Below are 18,505 nucleotides of genomic sequence, written 5' to 3'. Positions count from 1 at the left end.
CCTTGATCATATACCATCTGAATTCTTATTTTCGTTGCACTTGCGTGCAACCTACTCAACCAATCATGACAGAATTCGTATGCAGTCTGGGCTCTGATCATTTAGTTCCATCGGACCCTCGAACTTCCTGCACTCATGTGCAGTTGGACTATCTGATCACTGTTGAATTCATGTACAACTCGATCTTCAATGATTTGGCCCCATGTACAGTTTGACCAAGTCCTTAACCACTTCTGCACTCATGTGCATTTGGTTTTTTGGATCACTGTTAGTTTGATCTTTCGGTTATACCAAATTCACGTATGGTTCCGCACTCTTGTGCAATTTGATCCTTTTGATCCCTGCTATACTCGTGTATAGTTTGATTACCATTTGAATCTTCTGGTCCCAGCTATACTCGCGTACAATTGATTGAACCTTTGACCCTATTGAACCCTGCTATGCTTGTGTATAGCTTGATCATTCATTGATTTTTTCAATCCCACTATACTCACGTATAGTTTGATCACTCTGTGACCTTTCTGATCCTTGTTATATTCGTGTATAGTTTGATCATCTCATTAACCTTTCGATCTCTGTTGTACGCATGTACAAGATTGATCCATCATCTGATTTTCCTTGTACTCGTGTACAAGTTAGTCATTAACATTTTTAATCCTTGCTATACTCTTGTATAGTTCAATCATTCCGTGAATCTTCGGTCTCTATTGTACTCTTGTACAGATTGACCCATCATCCTGATCCTCTTTTTACTCGTGTACAAGTTAATCATTGAATTTTTTTATCCTCACTATACTCACATATAGTTCGATCATCCTATGAATCTTTTGGTCTCTACTGTACTCGTATACAGATTGACCCATCATTTGACCCTCATTGTACTTGCATACAAAATTGATCCAACATCTGATCTTCCTTGCACTCGTGTGCAAGTTAATTATTGACATTTCTAATACTCTTGTATAGTTTAATCATTCCGTGAATCTTCGGTCTCTACTGTACTCGTGTACAAATTGACCCATCATCCTGATTCTCTTTGTACTCACGTACAAGGTAATCATTGAACTTTCTGATCCTCACTACACTCCCGTGTAGTTCGATCATCCCATGAATATTTCGATATCCATTGTACTCAAGCATAAATTGATCCTTTTGGTATAAACCCATGAACAGTTTAGCATCCAAATCATTGTTGTATCCAACCACTACCAGACTCATGTACAGTCTGATCCTTGTGATCTCTTGATCACCGTGAAATTTTGTCATCCAACCATTGTCAAAACCTGTGTAGAGAAAAAAAAAACAAAAATAAATAAATAATAATAATGTAAAAATAAAAGAGATGAAAAATAAATAAATGATAATGGGAAAGTAATAGTTATGACCCTAAGAAAAAGACCGAGTCCTCTTGCTCCCAACTAAGCTCAGTCGAGTCCTCTTGCTCCCAACCAAGCTCAGTCGAGTTCTCTTGCTCCCAATCATGATCAATCGATCGATCCCTCTTGCTTTCAAGATCAGTTAAATTCTCCCAAATTAAGATTGAACGGTCTAATTCTTGGAATCGACCAAGTCATCTTAGAGTCCTCTCGCTCCCAGTTAAGATCAATCAAGTCCTCTTGCTCTCAAGATAAATTAATATCAATCAAGTCCTCTTGCCCTCAAGATCAGCCAAGTACTCTTGCTCTCAAGATAAATTAATATCAATCAAGTCCTCTTGCTCTCAAGAACCAATCAAGTCCTCTTGCTCTCAAGATATATTAAGATCAATCAAGTCCTCTTGCTCTCAAGAACTAAGCAAGTCCTCTTGCTCTCAAGAACCAATCAGGTCCTCTTGCTCTCAAAATAAATTAAGATCAATCAAGTCCTCTTGCTCTCAAGGTAAATCAAGTCCTCTTGCTCTCAAGAACCAATCAAGTCCTCTTGCTCTCAAAGATAAATTAAGATCAATCAAGTCCTCTTGCTCTCAAGAACCAATCAAGTCCTCTTGCTCTCAAGATAAATTAAGAACGATCAATTCGTCTTGCTCTCAAGACCGATTGAGTCCTCTTGCTCATAATCCAGATCAGTCGAGTCCTCTAACTCTCAGATAAGATTTTTTTGTTCACCCTCAAAACTTGATTCTCGATCGAGCGGTGTTGTATCACCCTCAAAACTTGATTTTCGGTCGAGCAGTGCCTTATCACCCTCAAAACTTAATTTTCGATCGAGCGGTGCCTTATCACCCTCAAAATTTGATTTTCAGTCAAGCTGTGCCATATCACCCTCATACATTCTCTATCAGTTAAGTGGAGTCATTTCCTCATTAACTTCTAGTTCATCTAAATCTTTTTCTAGATTTAGCGAATGATTCCAACCCGTTTGAATCTTTTTCAAGATTTAACGGATGATTCTTCAAAATTTAGCAAAAGATTCCTGACTGTCTGAGTCTTTGATTTCTGACCATTCGGGTCGACTGTTACTCTCAGGTAAAAGACCGAAAGGTCACTTGCCAGAAGAGTATAGAATGAAGACCGTTACTCTTAGAAAAAGTGTGATCGGATGGGTCACCCGATAATAGAGTGTGGAATGACAGAATGAAGACTGTCACTCTTAGACATGTGATCGGATGGATCACCCGATAATAGAGTGCGGAATGACAAAATGAAGATCGTTACTCTTAGACGTGTGACCAGATGGGTCACCCGATAATAGAGTGTGGAATGACCGAATGAAGACATACTCTTAGACGTGTAACTGGATGGGTCACCCGATAATAGAGTGCGGAATGAAATTACTTTGAGTTGCTGAATGATCGGTATTATCATGAAGATTTGGTTATTCCTGATTTTTTTATCGAAAGATTTCATCGCCATTAACCGCCTGTTTGGCAACTCCGATTGAGTGGTACCACATTACCCTCACATAATAAAGATTTAAGTTCTTCCCGAGTTTTCCTTTTGAGGTTTATCGAAGGATTTCATAGTGATCAACCGTCTGTTTTGGGAACTCTGTCGCCTTTGAGTAAAGCGTCAGCAGTACATGCTCTTGGTGATAAAATTAGTTGGTCTTTTGTCTTTACCCTTCGGCTATTGGCACAGGCCTCGACCAAAGAGGAGCAAACTGTAGACACCAATTTTTGTCACCACCTTCGGCGATGATGACAACAGGACACGAACAGACATCGGTATCTCTCTCAAGAAGGACTCTTGTCCCTACATAAGATCTTTTACTGAACATTGAAGGAGGTACTGCTCAACCTAAGATCCATAAAATGACTCATAAGACGCTTTACTGAAAATAGAAAAAAGTAGTACTGCGCTCCCACGGCGCCGTGGGCTCCTTCCCATGGCACCGTGGGGACGTGTACTTGATTTCTACGGCGCCATGAAGGGGTGTGACATCAGCTTACTGACGTCACACACGGCGCCGTGAAAAAGTCCCCGATGTCCACGGCGCCGTGGAGGACTTATCTGACCAAGGGTGAGGGTCCTCCCTCCCCTATAAATAGGAGGGTCCCCCTCCCTCCAAAGCAAGGTTTTTTCGGGTAGGGAGACCCTCCCAGCTCATTCTTTGGCCCCTTTTTCCCAATTCTCTCCCTCTTGAGTGTCTGTTGGAGCAAGACTCCGAAGGTATGGGTAGATCCTTCGATTACCCATTCGAGTAAAGAGCGGCTCTTATCCCATAACTTCGTTATCCCATCAATGTTCGGATAACGAAAAATCCCCTTCGCAGCCATTATTTTGTCTGCATACAGATAACAAGAACCCCTTATATAACCGTTACTCTATCCGAAGTTTGAGTAGCGAAACCCATCTCATATAGTCCTTACTTTGTCCGACAAGAGAGAGACAAGCCGATAGTCCGTCTCCACCTGAGCCGTGGGACATCACATATTTCGCACTCGGTGCGCTTTCATTTATTTTGTGTATTTCTTAACAGGTATCTGTCTCTTTCCTTCTTATTATTTTTTGGCATAATGTAGACAATTAAAGTAACTCATTTTAGTGTACATAGTAAATGATTTTTCCTTCTTTGTCATGATTAACTTAGCCTTACATGTTAGTATAGGATATATTATTAAGGGAGAATATTTGAAAACTAGCATCTAGTAGAAAGACCGGTTTATCCGGACGAGGTGGGTGCCTAACACCTTCCCACTCTCGTAACCTGACTACTTATCCTGAATCTCTGACCAGACCATATGAAATCACGTAGCCCTTTCCACTAACCCCGAATGGGGCTACACCCATTGGGTCCTAGGCCCTAATCCTAGGTGGTGACTCTATTCATTTATAAAGCATGATCCCAATCCCCATGATGATATATCGGAACGATACGCCGTTATTCATCGAAGCCAATCTTTGTCGCCAAGAGCCTGAGGAACCCTCGTCCTGAGGACCATGGTACTTACAACAGTAATTCCCCAACTATCAACAAGAAACTGATTTCTAGGGGTGTAAATCCCAGTAAGAGAAATGGACACACCTAGAAAGCACATCTTCTTTAATTGCAGCAACAACTTGGGGTCTTGTTCTTGTCTTATTACGGAACAATCTAAAATTCCTCTCTTGCCACACATGTTGAATAGTAGAACAAAAAGCCAGGTTACCAATTTTTTGAATGGGGTTGTCTCCACTAAACTCATATCTAATCCAAACAGCTTCATCTTCCACATTCTAAACTTGTCTTCTACTTTGGGCACAAGAAGAGAGAATATCCCCCCATATTTTTGAAGTGAAAGAACAATCAAAGAATAGATGGTTCCGACTCTCCAAACCAGCCCAACAAAAAACACAACTAGGATCTATCCCCACCTGTCGTCTAATAAGCTGGTTCTTGGTTGGCATAGCATCCACAATGCATCTCCAAGTGATAAAAGATTGTCTTGGAATATTTCCAGAAAACCAAACCGCAGCAGACCAGTCCACTTTCCTTACTTTATTCCGAATAAGATCCCAGGCTGATTTAGTAGTAAACAAACCAGTAGAATTGCCTTTCCATACTACCATATCGGATTCAGAATGATGAAGTTTCTTCACATCGGGTAACTCTCCCCACATATCATGTAAAGCAATAGATCTAGAGGCTCTAGGATGCCATTGACCATCTTGTAGAATTTCTTTAACTAAGGATAGGTGATTAGATCCTGCATCATACCGAGTTCTGTACCCAAAACAATTGAAAAGTATTCCCATTGGATGCCACCTATCCAGCCATAATCTTGTAGATAGACCATTCCCAATAATGTGCTGAACCAATGGTTCCATGGTTCATAATGCAAGAGTGGGTGACACTGGAATCTTATATGGATCGTACAACTTGGAAAAATATCTCATTGCTTTAGAGAAGGGAACCTCGTGGCGGATTTCTTAGCAAAGTCTTGCGATAAAAAAGGGGTGAATCTACTCCTTTTTTTCTTGAATTTTCCTCCTTCTGTTATAGCTGCCTTATGGGAGGACTCTGTGGGGAGATCGAGATTCCGCTTACTCATTCATATGCCCAAGATCTATTCCTAGGTGGGATGATTGATCATTAATTTGTTCTTGGGTGTAGAGTTTTTTAATTCTCTATTTTTATTTTCTTGTATTCATCTGGGTATGCCCGGACGTTAAACACTTGTACTCTTTCATTTAATTAATTTAAACCCTTAAAAAAAAGTTTAGGCCCGTGCCACCAATAGTGAATCTTTTAGAATTTGCGTTCTTAGAATAACCTCATCCTTGCATTTTGTGTTCATGGTGAAGTAATGGAATAGATGAGCATTCTAAGAAATGAAATCCAAATTGTGAAATCGAGCAAAGAAAAAAATGTATATTATTACACGAATAATGCGGAAGATATTCTCACATCGATCAACACCTTGTGTTGCAACATGGATAGATGATTTAGTCATTATAACCATTGGATATGAGAAAGGATAATACATTAGGGAAAAAGTTTTCTGTCTGGGAGTGTGGCCTACGCCAGCACTCCCATGAGTCTGTCTCTCTCCTCCCCATGTGAAAAGACAAATCTGCCTCCTTATGTTAAGGAGGAGAGAGATAGACTCATCGGAGTGCTGGCGTAGGCCACACTCCCGTGCAGAAAACTGCTTCCCATAAATTATATATTAAATTGGTGGTCATTCTCACTTGTACGTATGGCCTTCAGTAGTCCTTGTGTTTTTGAATGGTCTGTGTTCTTCGAGCAAGTAATTAAAGAATTTTAAGTAATTTTATAAAACATTATATTACAGACATTCACATGGTTTGAACCCCATAGAAGCTTCTTCAATATGATGACGTGAAACTGCTGTTGTATGATACTCTCTCTCTGTATGACGTTTTTATCATGTCAACCCTTGGGATGTGGCAAGAAACTGTTTAGCCCTTCGAACATACGTTTGGGATTTAAGAATAAACGTTTGGGATTTGAGGTCCATGCCGTCAATTCACATCATGTACGCATTATTATAAGAAGCGGACAAAACAAAAGACCTTGACCAGAATGTGATAAATGTTGGGGCAATTACTATCACTATCCAACATTTAGTCTATATTTACTAAAACTATTCTACCTTAAACTACTTTTCTGAAACTACCCTGTTTTTAAACTTTTACTTATCCTTCTATCCTCTGTTTTTAAATACTCAGATTACCCTTTCTTTTCACCTTGTAACCTGCTAATCTATTTAACCTACCATTCTTCTTATATTTTTACTATTTTTATCATTAAAATAGTAAAAAATGAAAGCACCCAACGGCTTCTTCTCTCCTATTTTTTACTCCATTCGTTTTTTTTTTCTTCAATTCTTCTATTTAATTAACTTTTTTATTCAATATTTCATACTCATCATTCTTCTTTGAACAGATCGATCTGATCCTCACCGTGATCCAGTTCTTCTCCTTCATCTCCGTTATAGGTGTGTTTCCTGCTCTGAAACCGATCCATGTTACATGGATTCTCAATTGAAATCGCCAAGAAGGCAGAGACAATCCGATGATTGATCTTATACCGTTCTATTCCATGATTGCAAGGTTGAGGAGAGATGAAGATGATCGTGTAGAGATCAATTGTAATGGAGAGGGAGGGTTGCCTTCTGCTTCTGCGAATATGAAGAGGGAGAAGAAGAGTTATGACTCGAGAATCGCATTGTAGGTTAATAAAAAATAAAAAACAAGGAAAGGTAAATAGAATAAAAAGAGGAAGAGAGAGAACAAGTGGGGTGCTTTAAAGAGAGTCAATCTATTCCATGGTTTTAGTGCACGATATCAGAACGGGTACTGGTAACTTGCAATCGATACGTTACCGATACAGTATCGGTCTGGATCGGCTATATTGGACAAAATTACCCCTGAATCTCCTTTAAAAAATGAGTTTTTTGACCATTTTATCCCTTGTCTGTACCGTGCTATCGAGTCGGTATCGACATAGTATCGGTGACCAACAAAACCAGTACGTATTGCCAGATACGGGCGATACGATACTGATACTTAGAACCATGATCTGTTCGAAGAAAAATGATGAGGATGAAATGTTGAATAAAAAATTAATTAAATCAAAAAATTGAAGAAAAAACGAAAAAAAAAAAAAAAAAAAAAAAAAGGAAAGGAGTAAAAAACGGGAGAGAGAAGAAGCGGGTGGGTGCTTTCATCTTTACTATTTTAATGACAAAAATAATAAAAATAAAAAAAGAATGGTAGGTTAAATAGATTAGCAGGTTAATTACTAGGTGAAAAGAAAGGGTAATCTGGGTATTTAAAAACATGAGGGTAGAAGGAGATGTAAAACTTAAAAAGCAGGGTAGTGTCATAAAAGAAGTTTAAGGTAAGGTAATTTTAATAAATACAAGCTAAGTGTAGGGCAGTGATAGTAATTGTCCCATAAATGTTCACATGTGATATGTTCCCTCGAGACTTCTACCAAGTTAGAAGGTGAGGGGTCATATCGTACCAAGTTAGAAGTCATTTGGTATAGTGAAGATGTGCAAATGGCTCCTCAAATGAAGATTCCGCGAAAGTTAAATTTAAAAGGGGTCCTGTCAACACAATGGAATACATGGTCGAAGTTGTGTTTATAATTCCACAAGTTGAAAATTAAGAATCGATCCTTTTCGGTTTATGTTCATCTGACCCTCTCTCCCATGTCCGGCATTCCTGGGGTGGTGCCGCCACCCCCCAGGGTCTCCCCGTCCCCTCACTCCCTTTCCACCTCCCCTCCTCCCGGGGGACTGCCTTGGTCCTCCCTTCCCTCCCAGTCAATCCCAGCTGTGGGTGAGACGAGCTCTGAGAATATTGGTGGACCATCATCTGAAGAGAGAGTGGACCAACCAGTACCTCCAATCAGTGTTCCCCTAGTTACTGGAATCTCTGCTCGCATCTGGTCTTCCTTGTTTAAAGCCCCTCCATCGTCTCAAGTAGGACTCCCCCTGCACTTCTCTCAACCTGCTTTGGTTGATGGATTCCCAGTGATCCGTTGCCCAGCTAATGTTGTTTCGGAGGAGCTGCACCTTTGGAGTAACACTTGTGTTGGCTATTTCGTTGGACGAAGATCATTGTTTGATTACATCAAGTCTTCGCTGCCCAGGTTGTGGAACATTTCCGATCATGTCGACATCAAGATGGTGGATAGTGGCATCCTAGTTTTTCAATTCAGCAATGAAGTAGACAAACTTAAGGTGTTAGACGAGGGACCTTGGACTCTGTCTAGCAGGCCATTGATTGTTAGACCGTGGGATCCCTCTCTCCCTCTCAAGCAAATGGAACTCACCTCAGTCCCAGTTTGGATCAGGCTCCCAGCGCTTCCTTTCCATCTCTGGACCGTCTCGGCGCTGAGCTTGATTGGAAGTGCTATCGGTATACCTCGTTACTCCGACAGGTATTCTCTCTCCAAGGAGCGGCTCTCCTTCCCTCGCATTTGCGTCGAGATTAAGTCCTTGACTGAGCTCCCAAGGGTGGTCTCCATTTCCCAAGAAGGTGGCGTAAGCTTTGAGCAAGAACTAGTCTATGAGTGGCTGCCTCCGAAATGTCCCTCTTGGTGCTCGTTCAGCCATGGGGCAAGCAATTGTTCTAAATCTTCAGCTTGGCAGCCACGTAGAGCATCCAAACCTGGACACCGGAACGCTGCCGACCAGCCTCCCCATCCCAATACCTCTGATTGCTCTCAGGGAAATGGCCTTATTCCGGTGCCGGTGCCGATGCCGGATTCCAATCCAGGCTCATTGGAAAGAGGTCCCTCTAACGTTGTTGATGCTGTAGGGTCTGCTGAGGTGATCAACAGTCTGCAAATAGACTGCCCCACGACTTTCCTTAACGGTGAATCTTTGCCTGCTGCGGGTATGGACCTTCCTGGCCCTTTCCATTATCGGCAAGCTGCTGATCAGCTCCCCAAACCTGCTACTGTTGGTTCTGCTCTCCTGTCATCGACCAATGTTAATCGATTCAGCCCTCCTTGCTCCCTTGATTCAAATTTGGACTGTTGTGTCTCTTCTGATGTGGCTCATGTTGAGGTGGGCCTTCCCTCCTCTATTGGCCCTTACTGGGTCTCTCTTCTACATGTAATGAGGGAATTGAGCTGATCGTGGACATCAGTCCTCCTGGGCCTGATATTGAAGTTCATTTAAAAGAAAGGAGTCCTGTGGGCACTGAAGCCCAAGACCCGCCTTCCCCCCACAAAAATGAAGAAAAAGAAGAAGAAGAAGAAGAATAAGTCGTCAAACGGAAAGAAAATCGGGTCGGGTGTGTGTCGAAGAAGTTCGAGGGTGCGCAAGCCTCCTCCTTCGAGATGGGATCCAGGAGCTCCTAAGGTACGGGTAATTTCTGACAAAGTAAATGACTCCTCTCGGCTGCAAAATTCTTTGATCCCTGATTTTGCTCCGACAACCATTGAAGATAGGGATGCTACCAGTGCAGCTTGGAATATCACTGGGAATGAAGGAGATATTGGATCTGCGGGTGTTGTCTCTGGTTGCGGTGCTCCTATAGGGAACCTTCGGCATGACCATGTCATCAATTCTCTGTGGAGAGATCCTAGAGAAGATGGCAGTGGTTTCAACATTATTGATTTGCCGAGTCCTTCCATTATCTCAAGCAACCTCGGCGGGAGATGGGCCGTTCCTCCCATTCCTCCCTATAACCCTATCAGGAAGAAGATTAACTTTGTAATCTCGTAATCTTTTGTTTGGGGTTGTTTGTGTCCTTTAGTTTCTTTGGGTTGCATCCTATCAGCCTGCCTTGGATGTAGGTAGGTCGGGTTGCTTGTTCTTTGTCCCCCCCCCCCCCCTTTTCTCCTTGCCCCTCCTGGGTTTAGTAATATATTTATTCACCAAAAAAAAAAAAAATTGAAAGGGGTTATCCTCCCCTTGCTCCTCTATAAAAGGACATGCAACCTCTCCACCCCTCTCACCCTTTAATTAAAGCAAGAAAGCCAAGAGCAGAGTTTAAGAGTTCCTTCTAGTTTTGTAGTCACAGTAAAATTAAGAGATTTGAGTCGATCTTCTTATAATTAATAAGAAAGAAAGATGGGAATGGAGCTTCGTGTTGTAATGGTGATGGCTATGGTGATAGCCCTAACCTCGGTTGCTTCAGCAGCAAGTGGAACTGCCACTTACTACACAGCACCTTATGTTCGTAAGTTCACTAGCTAAGTTAGATCTTATATATACTTCCTTTATGCACTTATTCTCATTTTATTGATCTATCTCATCAAAATAATTTATTTGTGTTCAAAATTTTGATAGCCTCAAAGTGCTATGGGTACCAAGACGAATTAAGGAACTATGATCGCAGCAGCAAGTGATGCAGTTTGGAACAATGGGGCAGCATGTGGTACATATTACACCGTGAAATGCACAGGGGCTACAAACCAAGGGGTAACACAACCTTGCAAAGGAACAAGCGTAACCGTCGATCATTGCCCTTCTGGTTGCCAAGGAACTCTTGATTTATCTCAAGAAGCCTTTTCCACCATTGCCGATCCAAATGCCGGCAAAATCTACATCAATTATAATTAGTAAGCATGAATGCATGGACATCCCTATATAGTTTTCTGGTAAATTAACATTAGAATTGGGGTTACTTCATCACCAAATGGTACTTAGAAGGATTCTGATAAGTGTACACTACTGTCTTCTGAACTGCAGGGTTTGAAGTTGTTCTGGAGAAGATAATTAATAATGTTTCTGAATAAGTTCTATGTCATAAATGGCATGTTCCATGGCTAGCTAATGCTTATGTTTTATTGACTGAAGGAAGAAATGTAATATTTCGAGCTATAAGAAGAAATTTCAAAAAAAAAATGCGTTTAGTATGTTCTAGTTATGTATACCGCACTGTTCTCGCAGTAATTTGCATCATTAATGATTTAATGGTATGTGGTACACTGGTACTATTAATCAATCATGAATTGGGTCACGACCAGAACGTGAGTAATTCACCTACATATGTGGCCAGAAGCTCATTGGCGGAAAATCTGCTGCATGCTTAGCATTCTATTTTTTGAGGATTAAAGGGAAGAGGGTGTGATTTGTTTGAAATGTAAGATTAATATCAAGGGGAAAAAATCATAAACAAATGAGCAAACATCATTTTTAAAGAAATTCCAACACTTGAGGGAAAAAAAAGAGTCAAGATTCAATCATGACCTGGTGTTTTCAAAGCACCGATACTAAAATATTAGAAAAACAATACCCAGAATGGTGATTTTGCAGAAGAAAAACGAAGAGAAAGGGAAGATAATCACCCAAGACAAGATTTTTACGTGGTTCACCCCCAAGTGGGAAGGCTACATCCACGGCCGAGCGATAGAACGATTTCACTACTTCTCTGAAACTAAAATACAAAACCCCATTCTCACTCTCTCAAAGAGATAAGAATAATTTATAGGAAAACCCTAACCTAGAAAGTACAAAATTACCCCTAGAAGCCCAAAAGACCTACCAAGTTTGGTTCAGACCTGAACCAAACATATGTTGAAGTAAATATCAAATCAAAGATCTCGACGAACTCTTTTAGACCATTTTGGCGCGTTTTGGAGGCGAAACGGCCTACCGAAAAATCACCACAACACATTCTTGACTGAGATCAGACTTCACCAATAACACTAAATACAACGGCCTTAATCTATCTTCATAAGGTTGCAGGGCTATAGGGAGTAAGTTGTCCTCATCAGAGATGATAGGATCAAAGAGACTCTCAATGAAATAAGGATCAAGAGAATTGGATGTAGTAAAAATGGAACTAAGATGTTTCATAAAAACATCAACTATCCTCATGGAAAAACTTGGTATTCCTATCCAGATGGAATACTGTCATCATTAGCAAAAAAAATGTGATATTCTTTAGAAATAGAGTAAGCTACCGTCATCACATGGATATTTGTTGAAGTCATCCCCTTTTTTTTTTTTCCTCGTTTATTTTTGTATCATGTTATGTGGGTAAGATTGTTTCTTTCTAAGTGTGACTGTATTATTATCAATGTCTCAGGGTCTATGAAAGAATAAAGACTAATTTTGTCCAAATAAATTACATTACATGCCTTTTTTAGGCAGCTAATACTTAAACGTATAAAAATGTGTAAGATTTATCACTTAATGCAGCTAATTAATATATATATTAATTCGTAAGGGATTCACTACAGACTTTGATGTGTGTTATTTTTCAAATGCCACAAGACATCTATTGTACCATGTAGACTAATGTTAATATATCCATTTTGCCCATTGGATGGATAGGATACGGTCGGGATTAGTCACATGTCAAATTTCAAACTCTAATTCAATGAAACATCCCTTTTGTATTAGCACACATCCTATGTATATCCATGCATGCATACCAGTACTCTAGATATTACTATGCATTTTCCAACTCAGAGTGGGAAAAGATGGTTAGATTAAAAAAAAAACATAATTACAAATATTTTTTTTTATTTAATCATATGAATAATGGAAGAGGGTTCTATGAGCAAATGGCATAGGGGAGTGGGCCAATTAGGTGCGGCAAATAGTATCCTATACAGGAGAGCAGTGAGGTCATTTTATGTGAGGAGGAGAGAGATAGACACATAGGTGCTAGAGTATCCTACCTTAGCGGCTTAGAGAACCTTTTCCCATTAAAGAATGGATAGTCATAAAAAAATTTTTTTTTTTTGTCAAAGTCATTAAAAATTAAAGGAAACATTTCCCATAGGATTTATACTTCACAACTAAAGCACAAAGTGTCAATTTGCAATGATAAAGACCTCTCAAGTTTGGGAGCACACAACTATAACAAGAACCATTTTACACTAAATATCCGACAGTAAACAATTCTCGAATGATCGAGTTTGATACACACACACACACAAGTGTACCCAAATTTGTGTTTGAAATCTCCATTCCCAAAACACGCAATGCGTCAACCATGCAAACAAAGAGCCCAACTCTGTCCTTAATTGCCAATACTTTGAGACCATACCTATAGACACACAATCACCCATGTAAAAACAATTTATTTTGGCTTTGATGGACACAACACAATATCCAATAATAACTTCAATAGTTCAATTGTTCCAGGCAACCCCAAACTTAGTTTTCTCATATCTGTTCAAGGCTTCAATCAAGCCATTCAACATAATCCGATAAATTTTATCAAAAGATTGATGAGTGAGTAGAAGAACACGAAAGGATAAAATAAAAATTAGAGCAAATTACATGCACCCCCTGGTGTTTGAAACAATAATAGAACACCCCGTAGTTTCAACATTTACATATTTCTCCTTGATGGCTCACGGTGTTAGTGAGGTGTTAGTTTTGAAATGTAAAGACAATTTTACCCTTATTATTATATCTTAAACTAAACTGATAAAATCTAAAGGGTTAATCTTATTTTATTTTCATTTTTACCCTTAATGGTTTTATCACTCAGTTTTTCTAATGGATGGTTTTTTGGTACTTTCATCTCTCTCCATCTCCCTCTTCCTCGCCTTCTCCCCTTCTTTTCCCTCTCCGACACCCTCTACTTCCCGCCTCCGGCTCTCCCTCTCCCACTTTGGATTGGTTGTATTAACCTGGCATCCTCTTTCTCTTGTATAGAACTTGCCGGTTTGAGTATAGCTTTACAAAACATAGCATTTGCTTTGGAATTTCACTGTTATGAGATTGTTATGTTAACAAAACAGACTTTGCCACTTTTTCTTTGGTTGACTGATCAGGCACTCAGGCTTGCTGTTCTGTCTAATATCGAAGTCACTTTCATGTGATTGAGAGGGATATGATGCCCTAGCACAATATATCCTTTCTAAGTGTGCGATGACAAGTAGGAACTAGATCATCATTGAACAGGTCTGATGTAAAATTGAAAAGTTTTATATACACCCTGCTCTTGAAACCCTAATCTGTCGAAAACTCTTGATTTTGTTAGAAACTAGAGAGTAGAGATCCATACTTCTCGGCAACCCTAATCTTGCAAATAACTGCTCTGAGAGCAAGGGATCTTCCAAAATCCAGGCAAAAGAACCGGAAATGACCGAAAGATATGTATGCACATCGCCGGAGAAGAAAGAGGTGAGAGGGAGGAAGATGAGGTTGGAAAGATGGAAGGTTGAAGAGATGAGATTGGGTTTTGAAACGTAAGGGTAAAAGGGTAAAACTACAGTAATGAGGGGGTAATATGACCATTTTTTTATTACTAAAGTACAACTAGCATTTCAACCTAACGGAAATGACTTATTTATAAACCCACAATCGTCCAGGGGAGATCCATGTAAATGTTGAAATTATAATGGGGGTGTTCTATTATTGTTTCAAAACACCATGAGTGTCTTAAGTAGAAAACAAGGAAACTATCCCATATTACACTCCTACTAGCAATATTATAATGAGGGAGACAATCTCACCTTCCATTTCTCCTACCCTTGTTCACCTTTTTTTAGTACACATGTCATGACATGGAAAACAAGTTACCTAATCTCTACAAAGAAGGAATTTCCACTAAAGAATGCAGTGGGGGTCCCGTGGTTGGGTTTTTGAAACTAGGGGTGCAATTGGGCCGGGCCAGGGTGGACCTCGATATTTGATGGCCCACACCCTGCGACGGGTACATATCCTTGGCCTAGGCTTGGCCCTTGCCCAACGTCCGGTTGGGATGGCCTCTGACAATGCCTAGCCCTTCGGGTTAGGGATGAGATTTAAAGAAAGGCTGAATCTTTATTAAGCATTGAAGTTTCAATTGAAAAAGAAAGAATTAAAGCTCCCACATTTATATTGGAGAATTGTATGGACTGGTGGATGGCCAACGCGCTGTGGCCATGTGCCTCTCTTTCCACTCTTGCCTCTTTTGCCTCAGATCATTGCCTCCACCTTTTGTTTTCTTTTGTCTTTTATTTATTTATCGTTTAATAAGGAATTTTTTCATTTTCAAGCTAGTTGGTTTAAACACCATGATTTTTTTCTCTCTTTGTGTGAACATAAATGGAATGCATGTGTTAGTTAAAATTTATATGGCAAACTTGCTAGTATTCATGATGAGGATTTTTTTCATGCCTGAACCGAGAGGTTTAGATAATATTTTTCAACTGAAACTTTTTCTTTTTAAAAAAATGTCACTTCCGTGAACGTTTGGCTCCTATATCCCAAACTTTGTCTCAACTGTCTGATCTTTCTAGTCAAATCTTTTGGCTTTTAAAGGTTGAAGAAGTTTTATTAGCTTCAAAACCCTAGGTTTCCTTTTTACATGAATGAGAAAGAAATATCAAGTTTTTTCATGCCTACGTCATGTCCAATCTTAAAAGGAATAGTATCAAAAATATTCTCAATGACCTTGGGGTTATAATTCCATTTTTACTACATCTAATCTTCTTGATCCTTATCATCTCTAATGAGGGCAACTTGTTCCTCTCAGCCTTCCCTATGAAAATGAAATTAAGATCGATCGATGTATTTAGTATCGATGGGAACAAATCACACCCTCCTCCCTTTAATCCCCAAAAAGGAGATGGCTGAGCATGTAGTACATTTTCCGCCCATTAGTCTATGTCTATGTCTGTAAGCTCAAAAATAATTATAAAAATTAAGAAAATTTATAAAACACCCCCTAAAAATGGGTTAAAACTCAGATCACCTCCTAAAATTTGAAAATACTCAGATCACCCCCTTTACACTAATGGTGTTAGTCTGCTGTTAATTATTATTGTAAAAAGACTATTTTAGCCTTGTACTAATATTTTAGAATTAAATTTACAATACTACCCTTTCCCTCTCCTTTCCCAAATCGCTAAACCAAGAATGAGAATGGAGAAAAACCATTTAGGGTTTTAATAACCACCACCGTGGTCTCTTGCGGCGTCCGAACCAGAAGCCGGCGGCCAAGCTCAATCACGGCCAACGACCGTCAAGGTCCGACGGCCATAACCCCGGCCTCAGATGCCGGTGAAACCCCAAAAAAACAAAAATCCCTAAACAACTTTTCCCCTGTTTCGTGAAGAAAACCCATTAAGGAACCTATCTGTGCAAGCCAAGATCAGAAAGATCTTCATGCCTGCTCTGAGCTTCACCATGACTGAAGGAAAGACCTTCGAAAGGGGTGGAATAAGTCTTAAGAAACCAACTGAATCTGATGGTCAGATTCAGATTAATTTCAGAAATCAAATCTGAAAAAAAAAATCCCCCAAAAACAGGGTACCGCCATCATTACTGCTACAAAGATAGATGAAGGGAAAGGAGGAGAAAAATGTATAAAAAAACACGGAACAGAAAAGGGAAGAAGAATGAGAAGAATAAAAAAAGAAAAAAAAAAAAAGCAGCGGCAGTGGGAGATTTGCTTTGATTTCATCTGAGTTGAATTTCGGTTTTTGGAAAAGAAAAAAAAAAGGGGGAACATCAAGGATGCTTTAGATTTGCTTTGATTTCAAGGTGAATTACAGTTTGCTTGCATTTTTCCGCTGATCTAAGAGCCGATCTCATAAAGTTTTACTGATTACATCCAATATCTCCTGGAATGAAACCCACTTCTGAGATCTGTCAAACCTTTGAATCTCCAACTTTTTGGCATATTAAACTCACCACCAAAATTCTCGGTAGAATGCTAAAGAGCAGAAAACCATTTTCTTCTCCACCCATCCACAACAGAGATAGTGTTAGGGTCCGAAGTTCGTGGGCTTTGATCGTAACAAGTCTGTTCATGCCTGTCTTCTCTCCGGTGAACTTCAGAAATTGAAGCCGATGGTTGAAGAAGAAGGGTGCTTGAATAAGGGCGTGAGTGAAGGCAGACTCTTTGTCAGTGGTTTTCAAGTATATCTCGGCAAGCCATGTTTCAAATTCGTTGTCTTTCCGGCGAACTTCAGTTTTGGAGTTGTAGGTCATTTAGGAAGAGAGTGAATAACGAAGAGGAAAACATTCGAATTTGGGGGTTTTTCTTTGCAAGGGTAATATTGTAATTTTATGTTGCACAAGGGTAGTTTAGAGTTTTAAAAAATATTTAAGTAGCTGATTTCATCGTTTAACAGTGGATCACTAACCGTAGGGAGTAATCTGAGTATTGGGCCTCTAATACAGAGGGTGATCAAAGTATTTTCAAATTTTAAGAAGTGATCTGAGTTTCGACCTATTTTCAAGGGATGCTCCATAAATTTCCTTAAAAATTATGGCCAATGATGGGCTTTGTCACCTACGTCCTGATCGTATCCCAATTTATGATCGTATCCCAATTTATGATTGATTGATAGTACCACAAATGCCATTAATAAAGGAGCTAAGGGCAAGAACAGTGCCACACATAAGATAAAAACATAAAAATAATAATAAAAAAAAAATTATTCTTTTATTGTAATTCGAAATATTACATTTCTTCCTTTATTAGTCGATAAAACATAATTAGCATAAGGAAGCCATGGAATATGCCATTTTTAACGTAGAGACCTTCGTATTTAGAAACATTATTATTATCTTCTCCGGCCAGAACAACCAACTTCAAACCCTGCAGTTGAGATGACAATGAGAGTACAGGCAGTTGTGCATTCATGCTTATTAATTAATTAATAATAATCGATGTAGATTTTGCCGGCATTGAGATCGGCAATGGTGGCAAAGGCTTCTTGAGACAAATCAATGGTTCCTTGGCAACCGGATGGACAATAATCGACGATCTTAACGGTTACGCTATTTCCATAGCAAGGTTGTAATACCCCTTGGTTTGTAGGGCCTGTGCATGTGACGGTGTAATATGTACCACATGCTGCTCCATTGTTCCAAACTACATCACTTGCTGCTGCGATCATAGTCCCTTCGTCTTCATACCCATAGCAAGCTGAGGCTATCAAAATTAATTAAACACAAATTATTTATTTTGATCAGATCGATCAATAAAATGATATCAATAAGTGCACGCATAAAGGAAGTATATAATATAAGATGATCTTAATTAATTAATTAATTAATTAATTAATTAGTGGGAACTTACGAACATAAGGTGCGGTGTAGTAAGTGGCAGTTCCACTTGCTGCTGAAGCAACCGAGGTTAGGGCTATCACCATAGCCATCACCATTACAACACGAAGCTCCATTCCCATCTTTCTT

General features: G+C 39.6%; 2 protein-coding genes across 2 annotated transcripts in view; one reads left to right on the top strand and one right to left on the bottom strand.

The window, feature by feature from the left end:
• Positions 1 to 10,475: 10,475 nt before the first annotated feature.
• The window catches only part of LOC122657927 (EG45-like domain containing protein), a 28,177-nt gene continuing 20,147 nt past the window's right edge, over positions 10,476 to 18,505 (top strand). The window contains exon 1 of the mRNA XM_043852726.1: positions 10,476 to 10,586. Coding sequence (XP_043708661.1) covers positions 10,478 to 10,586 — 109 coding nt within the window. The 5' untranslated portion in view covers positions 10,476 to 10,477. The remainder of the gene's footprint in view (positions 10,587 to 18,505) is intronic.
• LOC122657926 (EG45-like domain containing protein) lies at positions 17,951 to 18,500 on the bottom strand. The gene is made up of 2 exons (XM_043852725.1): positions 18,390 to 18,500; positions 17,951 to 18,242 (listed from the first exon to the last, which is right to left on the bottom strand). Exons 1-2 carry the CDS (start codon positions 18,496 to 18,498, stop codon positions 17,965 to 17,967), a joined length of 387 nt encoding a protein of 128 aa, XP_043708660.1. The 5' UTR covers positions 18,499 to 18,500; the 3' UTR covers positions 17,951 to 17,964.

The sequence above is a fragment of the Telopea speciosissima genome, chromosome 4 (genome assembly GCF_018873765.1).
Source record: "Telopea speciosissima isolate NSW1024214 ecotype Mountain lineage chromosome 4, Tspe_v1, whole genome shotgun sequence".
In the NCBI taxonomy this organism is placed as follows: domain Eukaryota; kingdom Viridiplantae; phylum Streptophyta; class Magnoliopsida; order Proteales; family Proteaceae; genus Telopea; species Telopea speciosissima.
Note: the sequence above shows the minus strand (reverse complement) of the source record. Positions and strands in the feature narration are given on the sequence as shown.

Excerpts from the sequence above, each read along its gene's own strand:
- LOC122657926 (XM_043852725.1), bottom strand. The coding sequence starts at position 18,498 with ATGGGAATGGAGCTTCGTGTTGTAATGGTGATGGCTATGGTGATAGCC. Across the intron at positions 18,243-18,389 it reads CTACACCGCACCTTATGTTC|CCTCAGCTTGCTATGGGTAT; the intron begins GTAAGTTCCCAC and ends TAATTTTGATAG.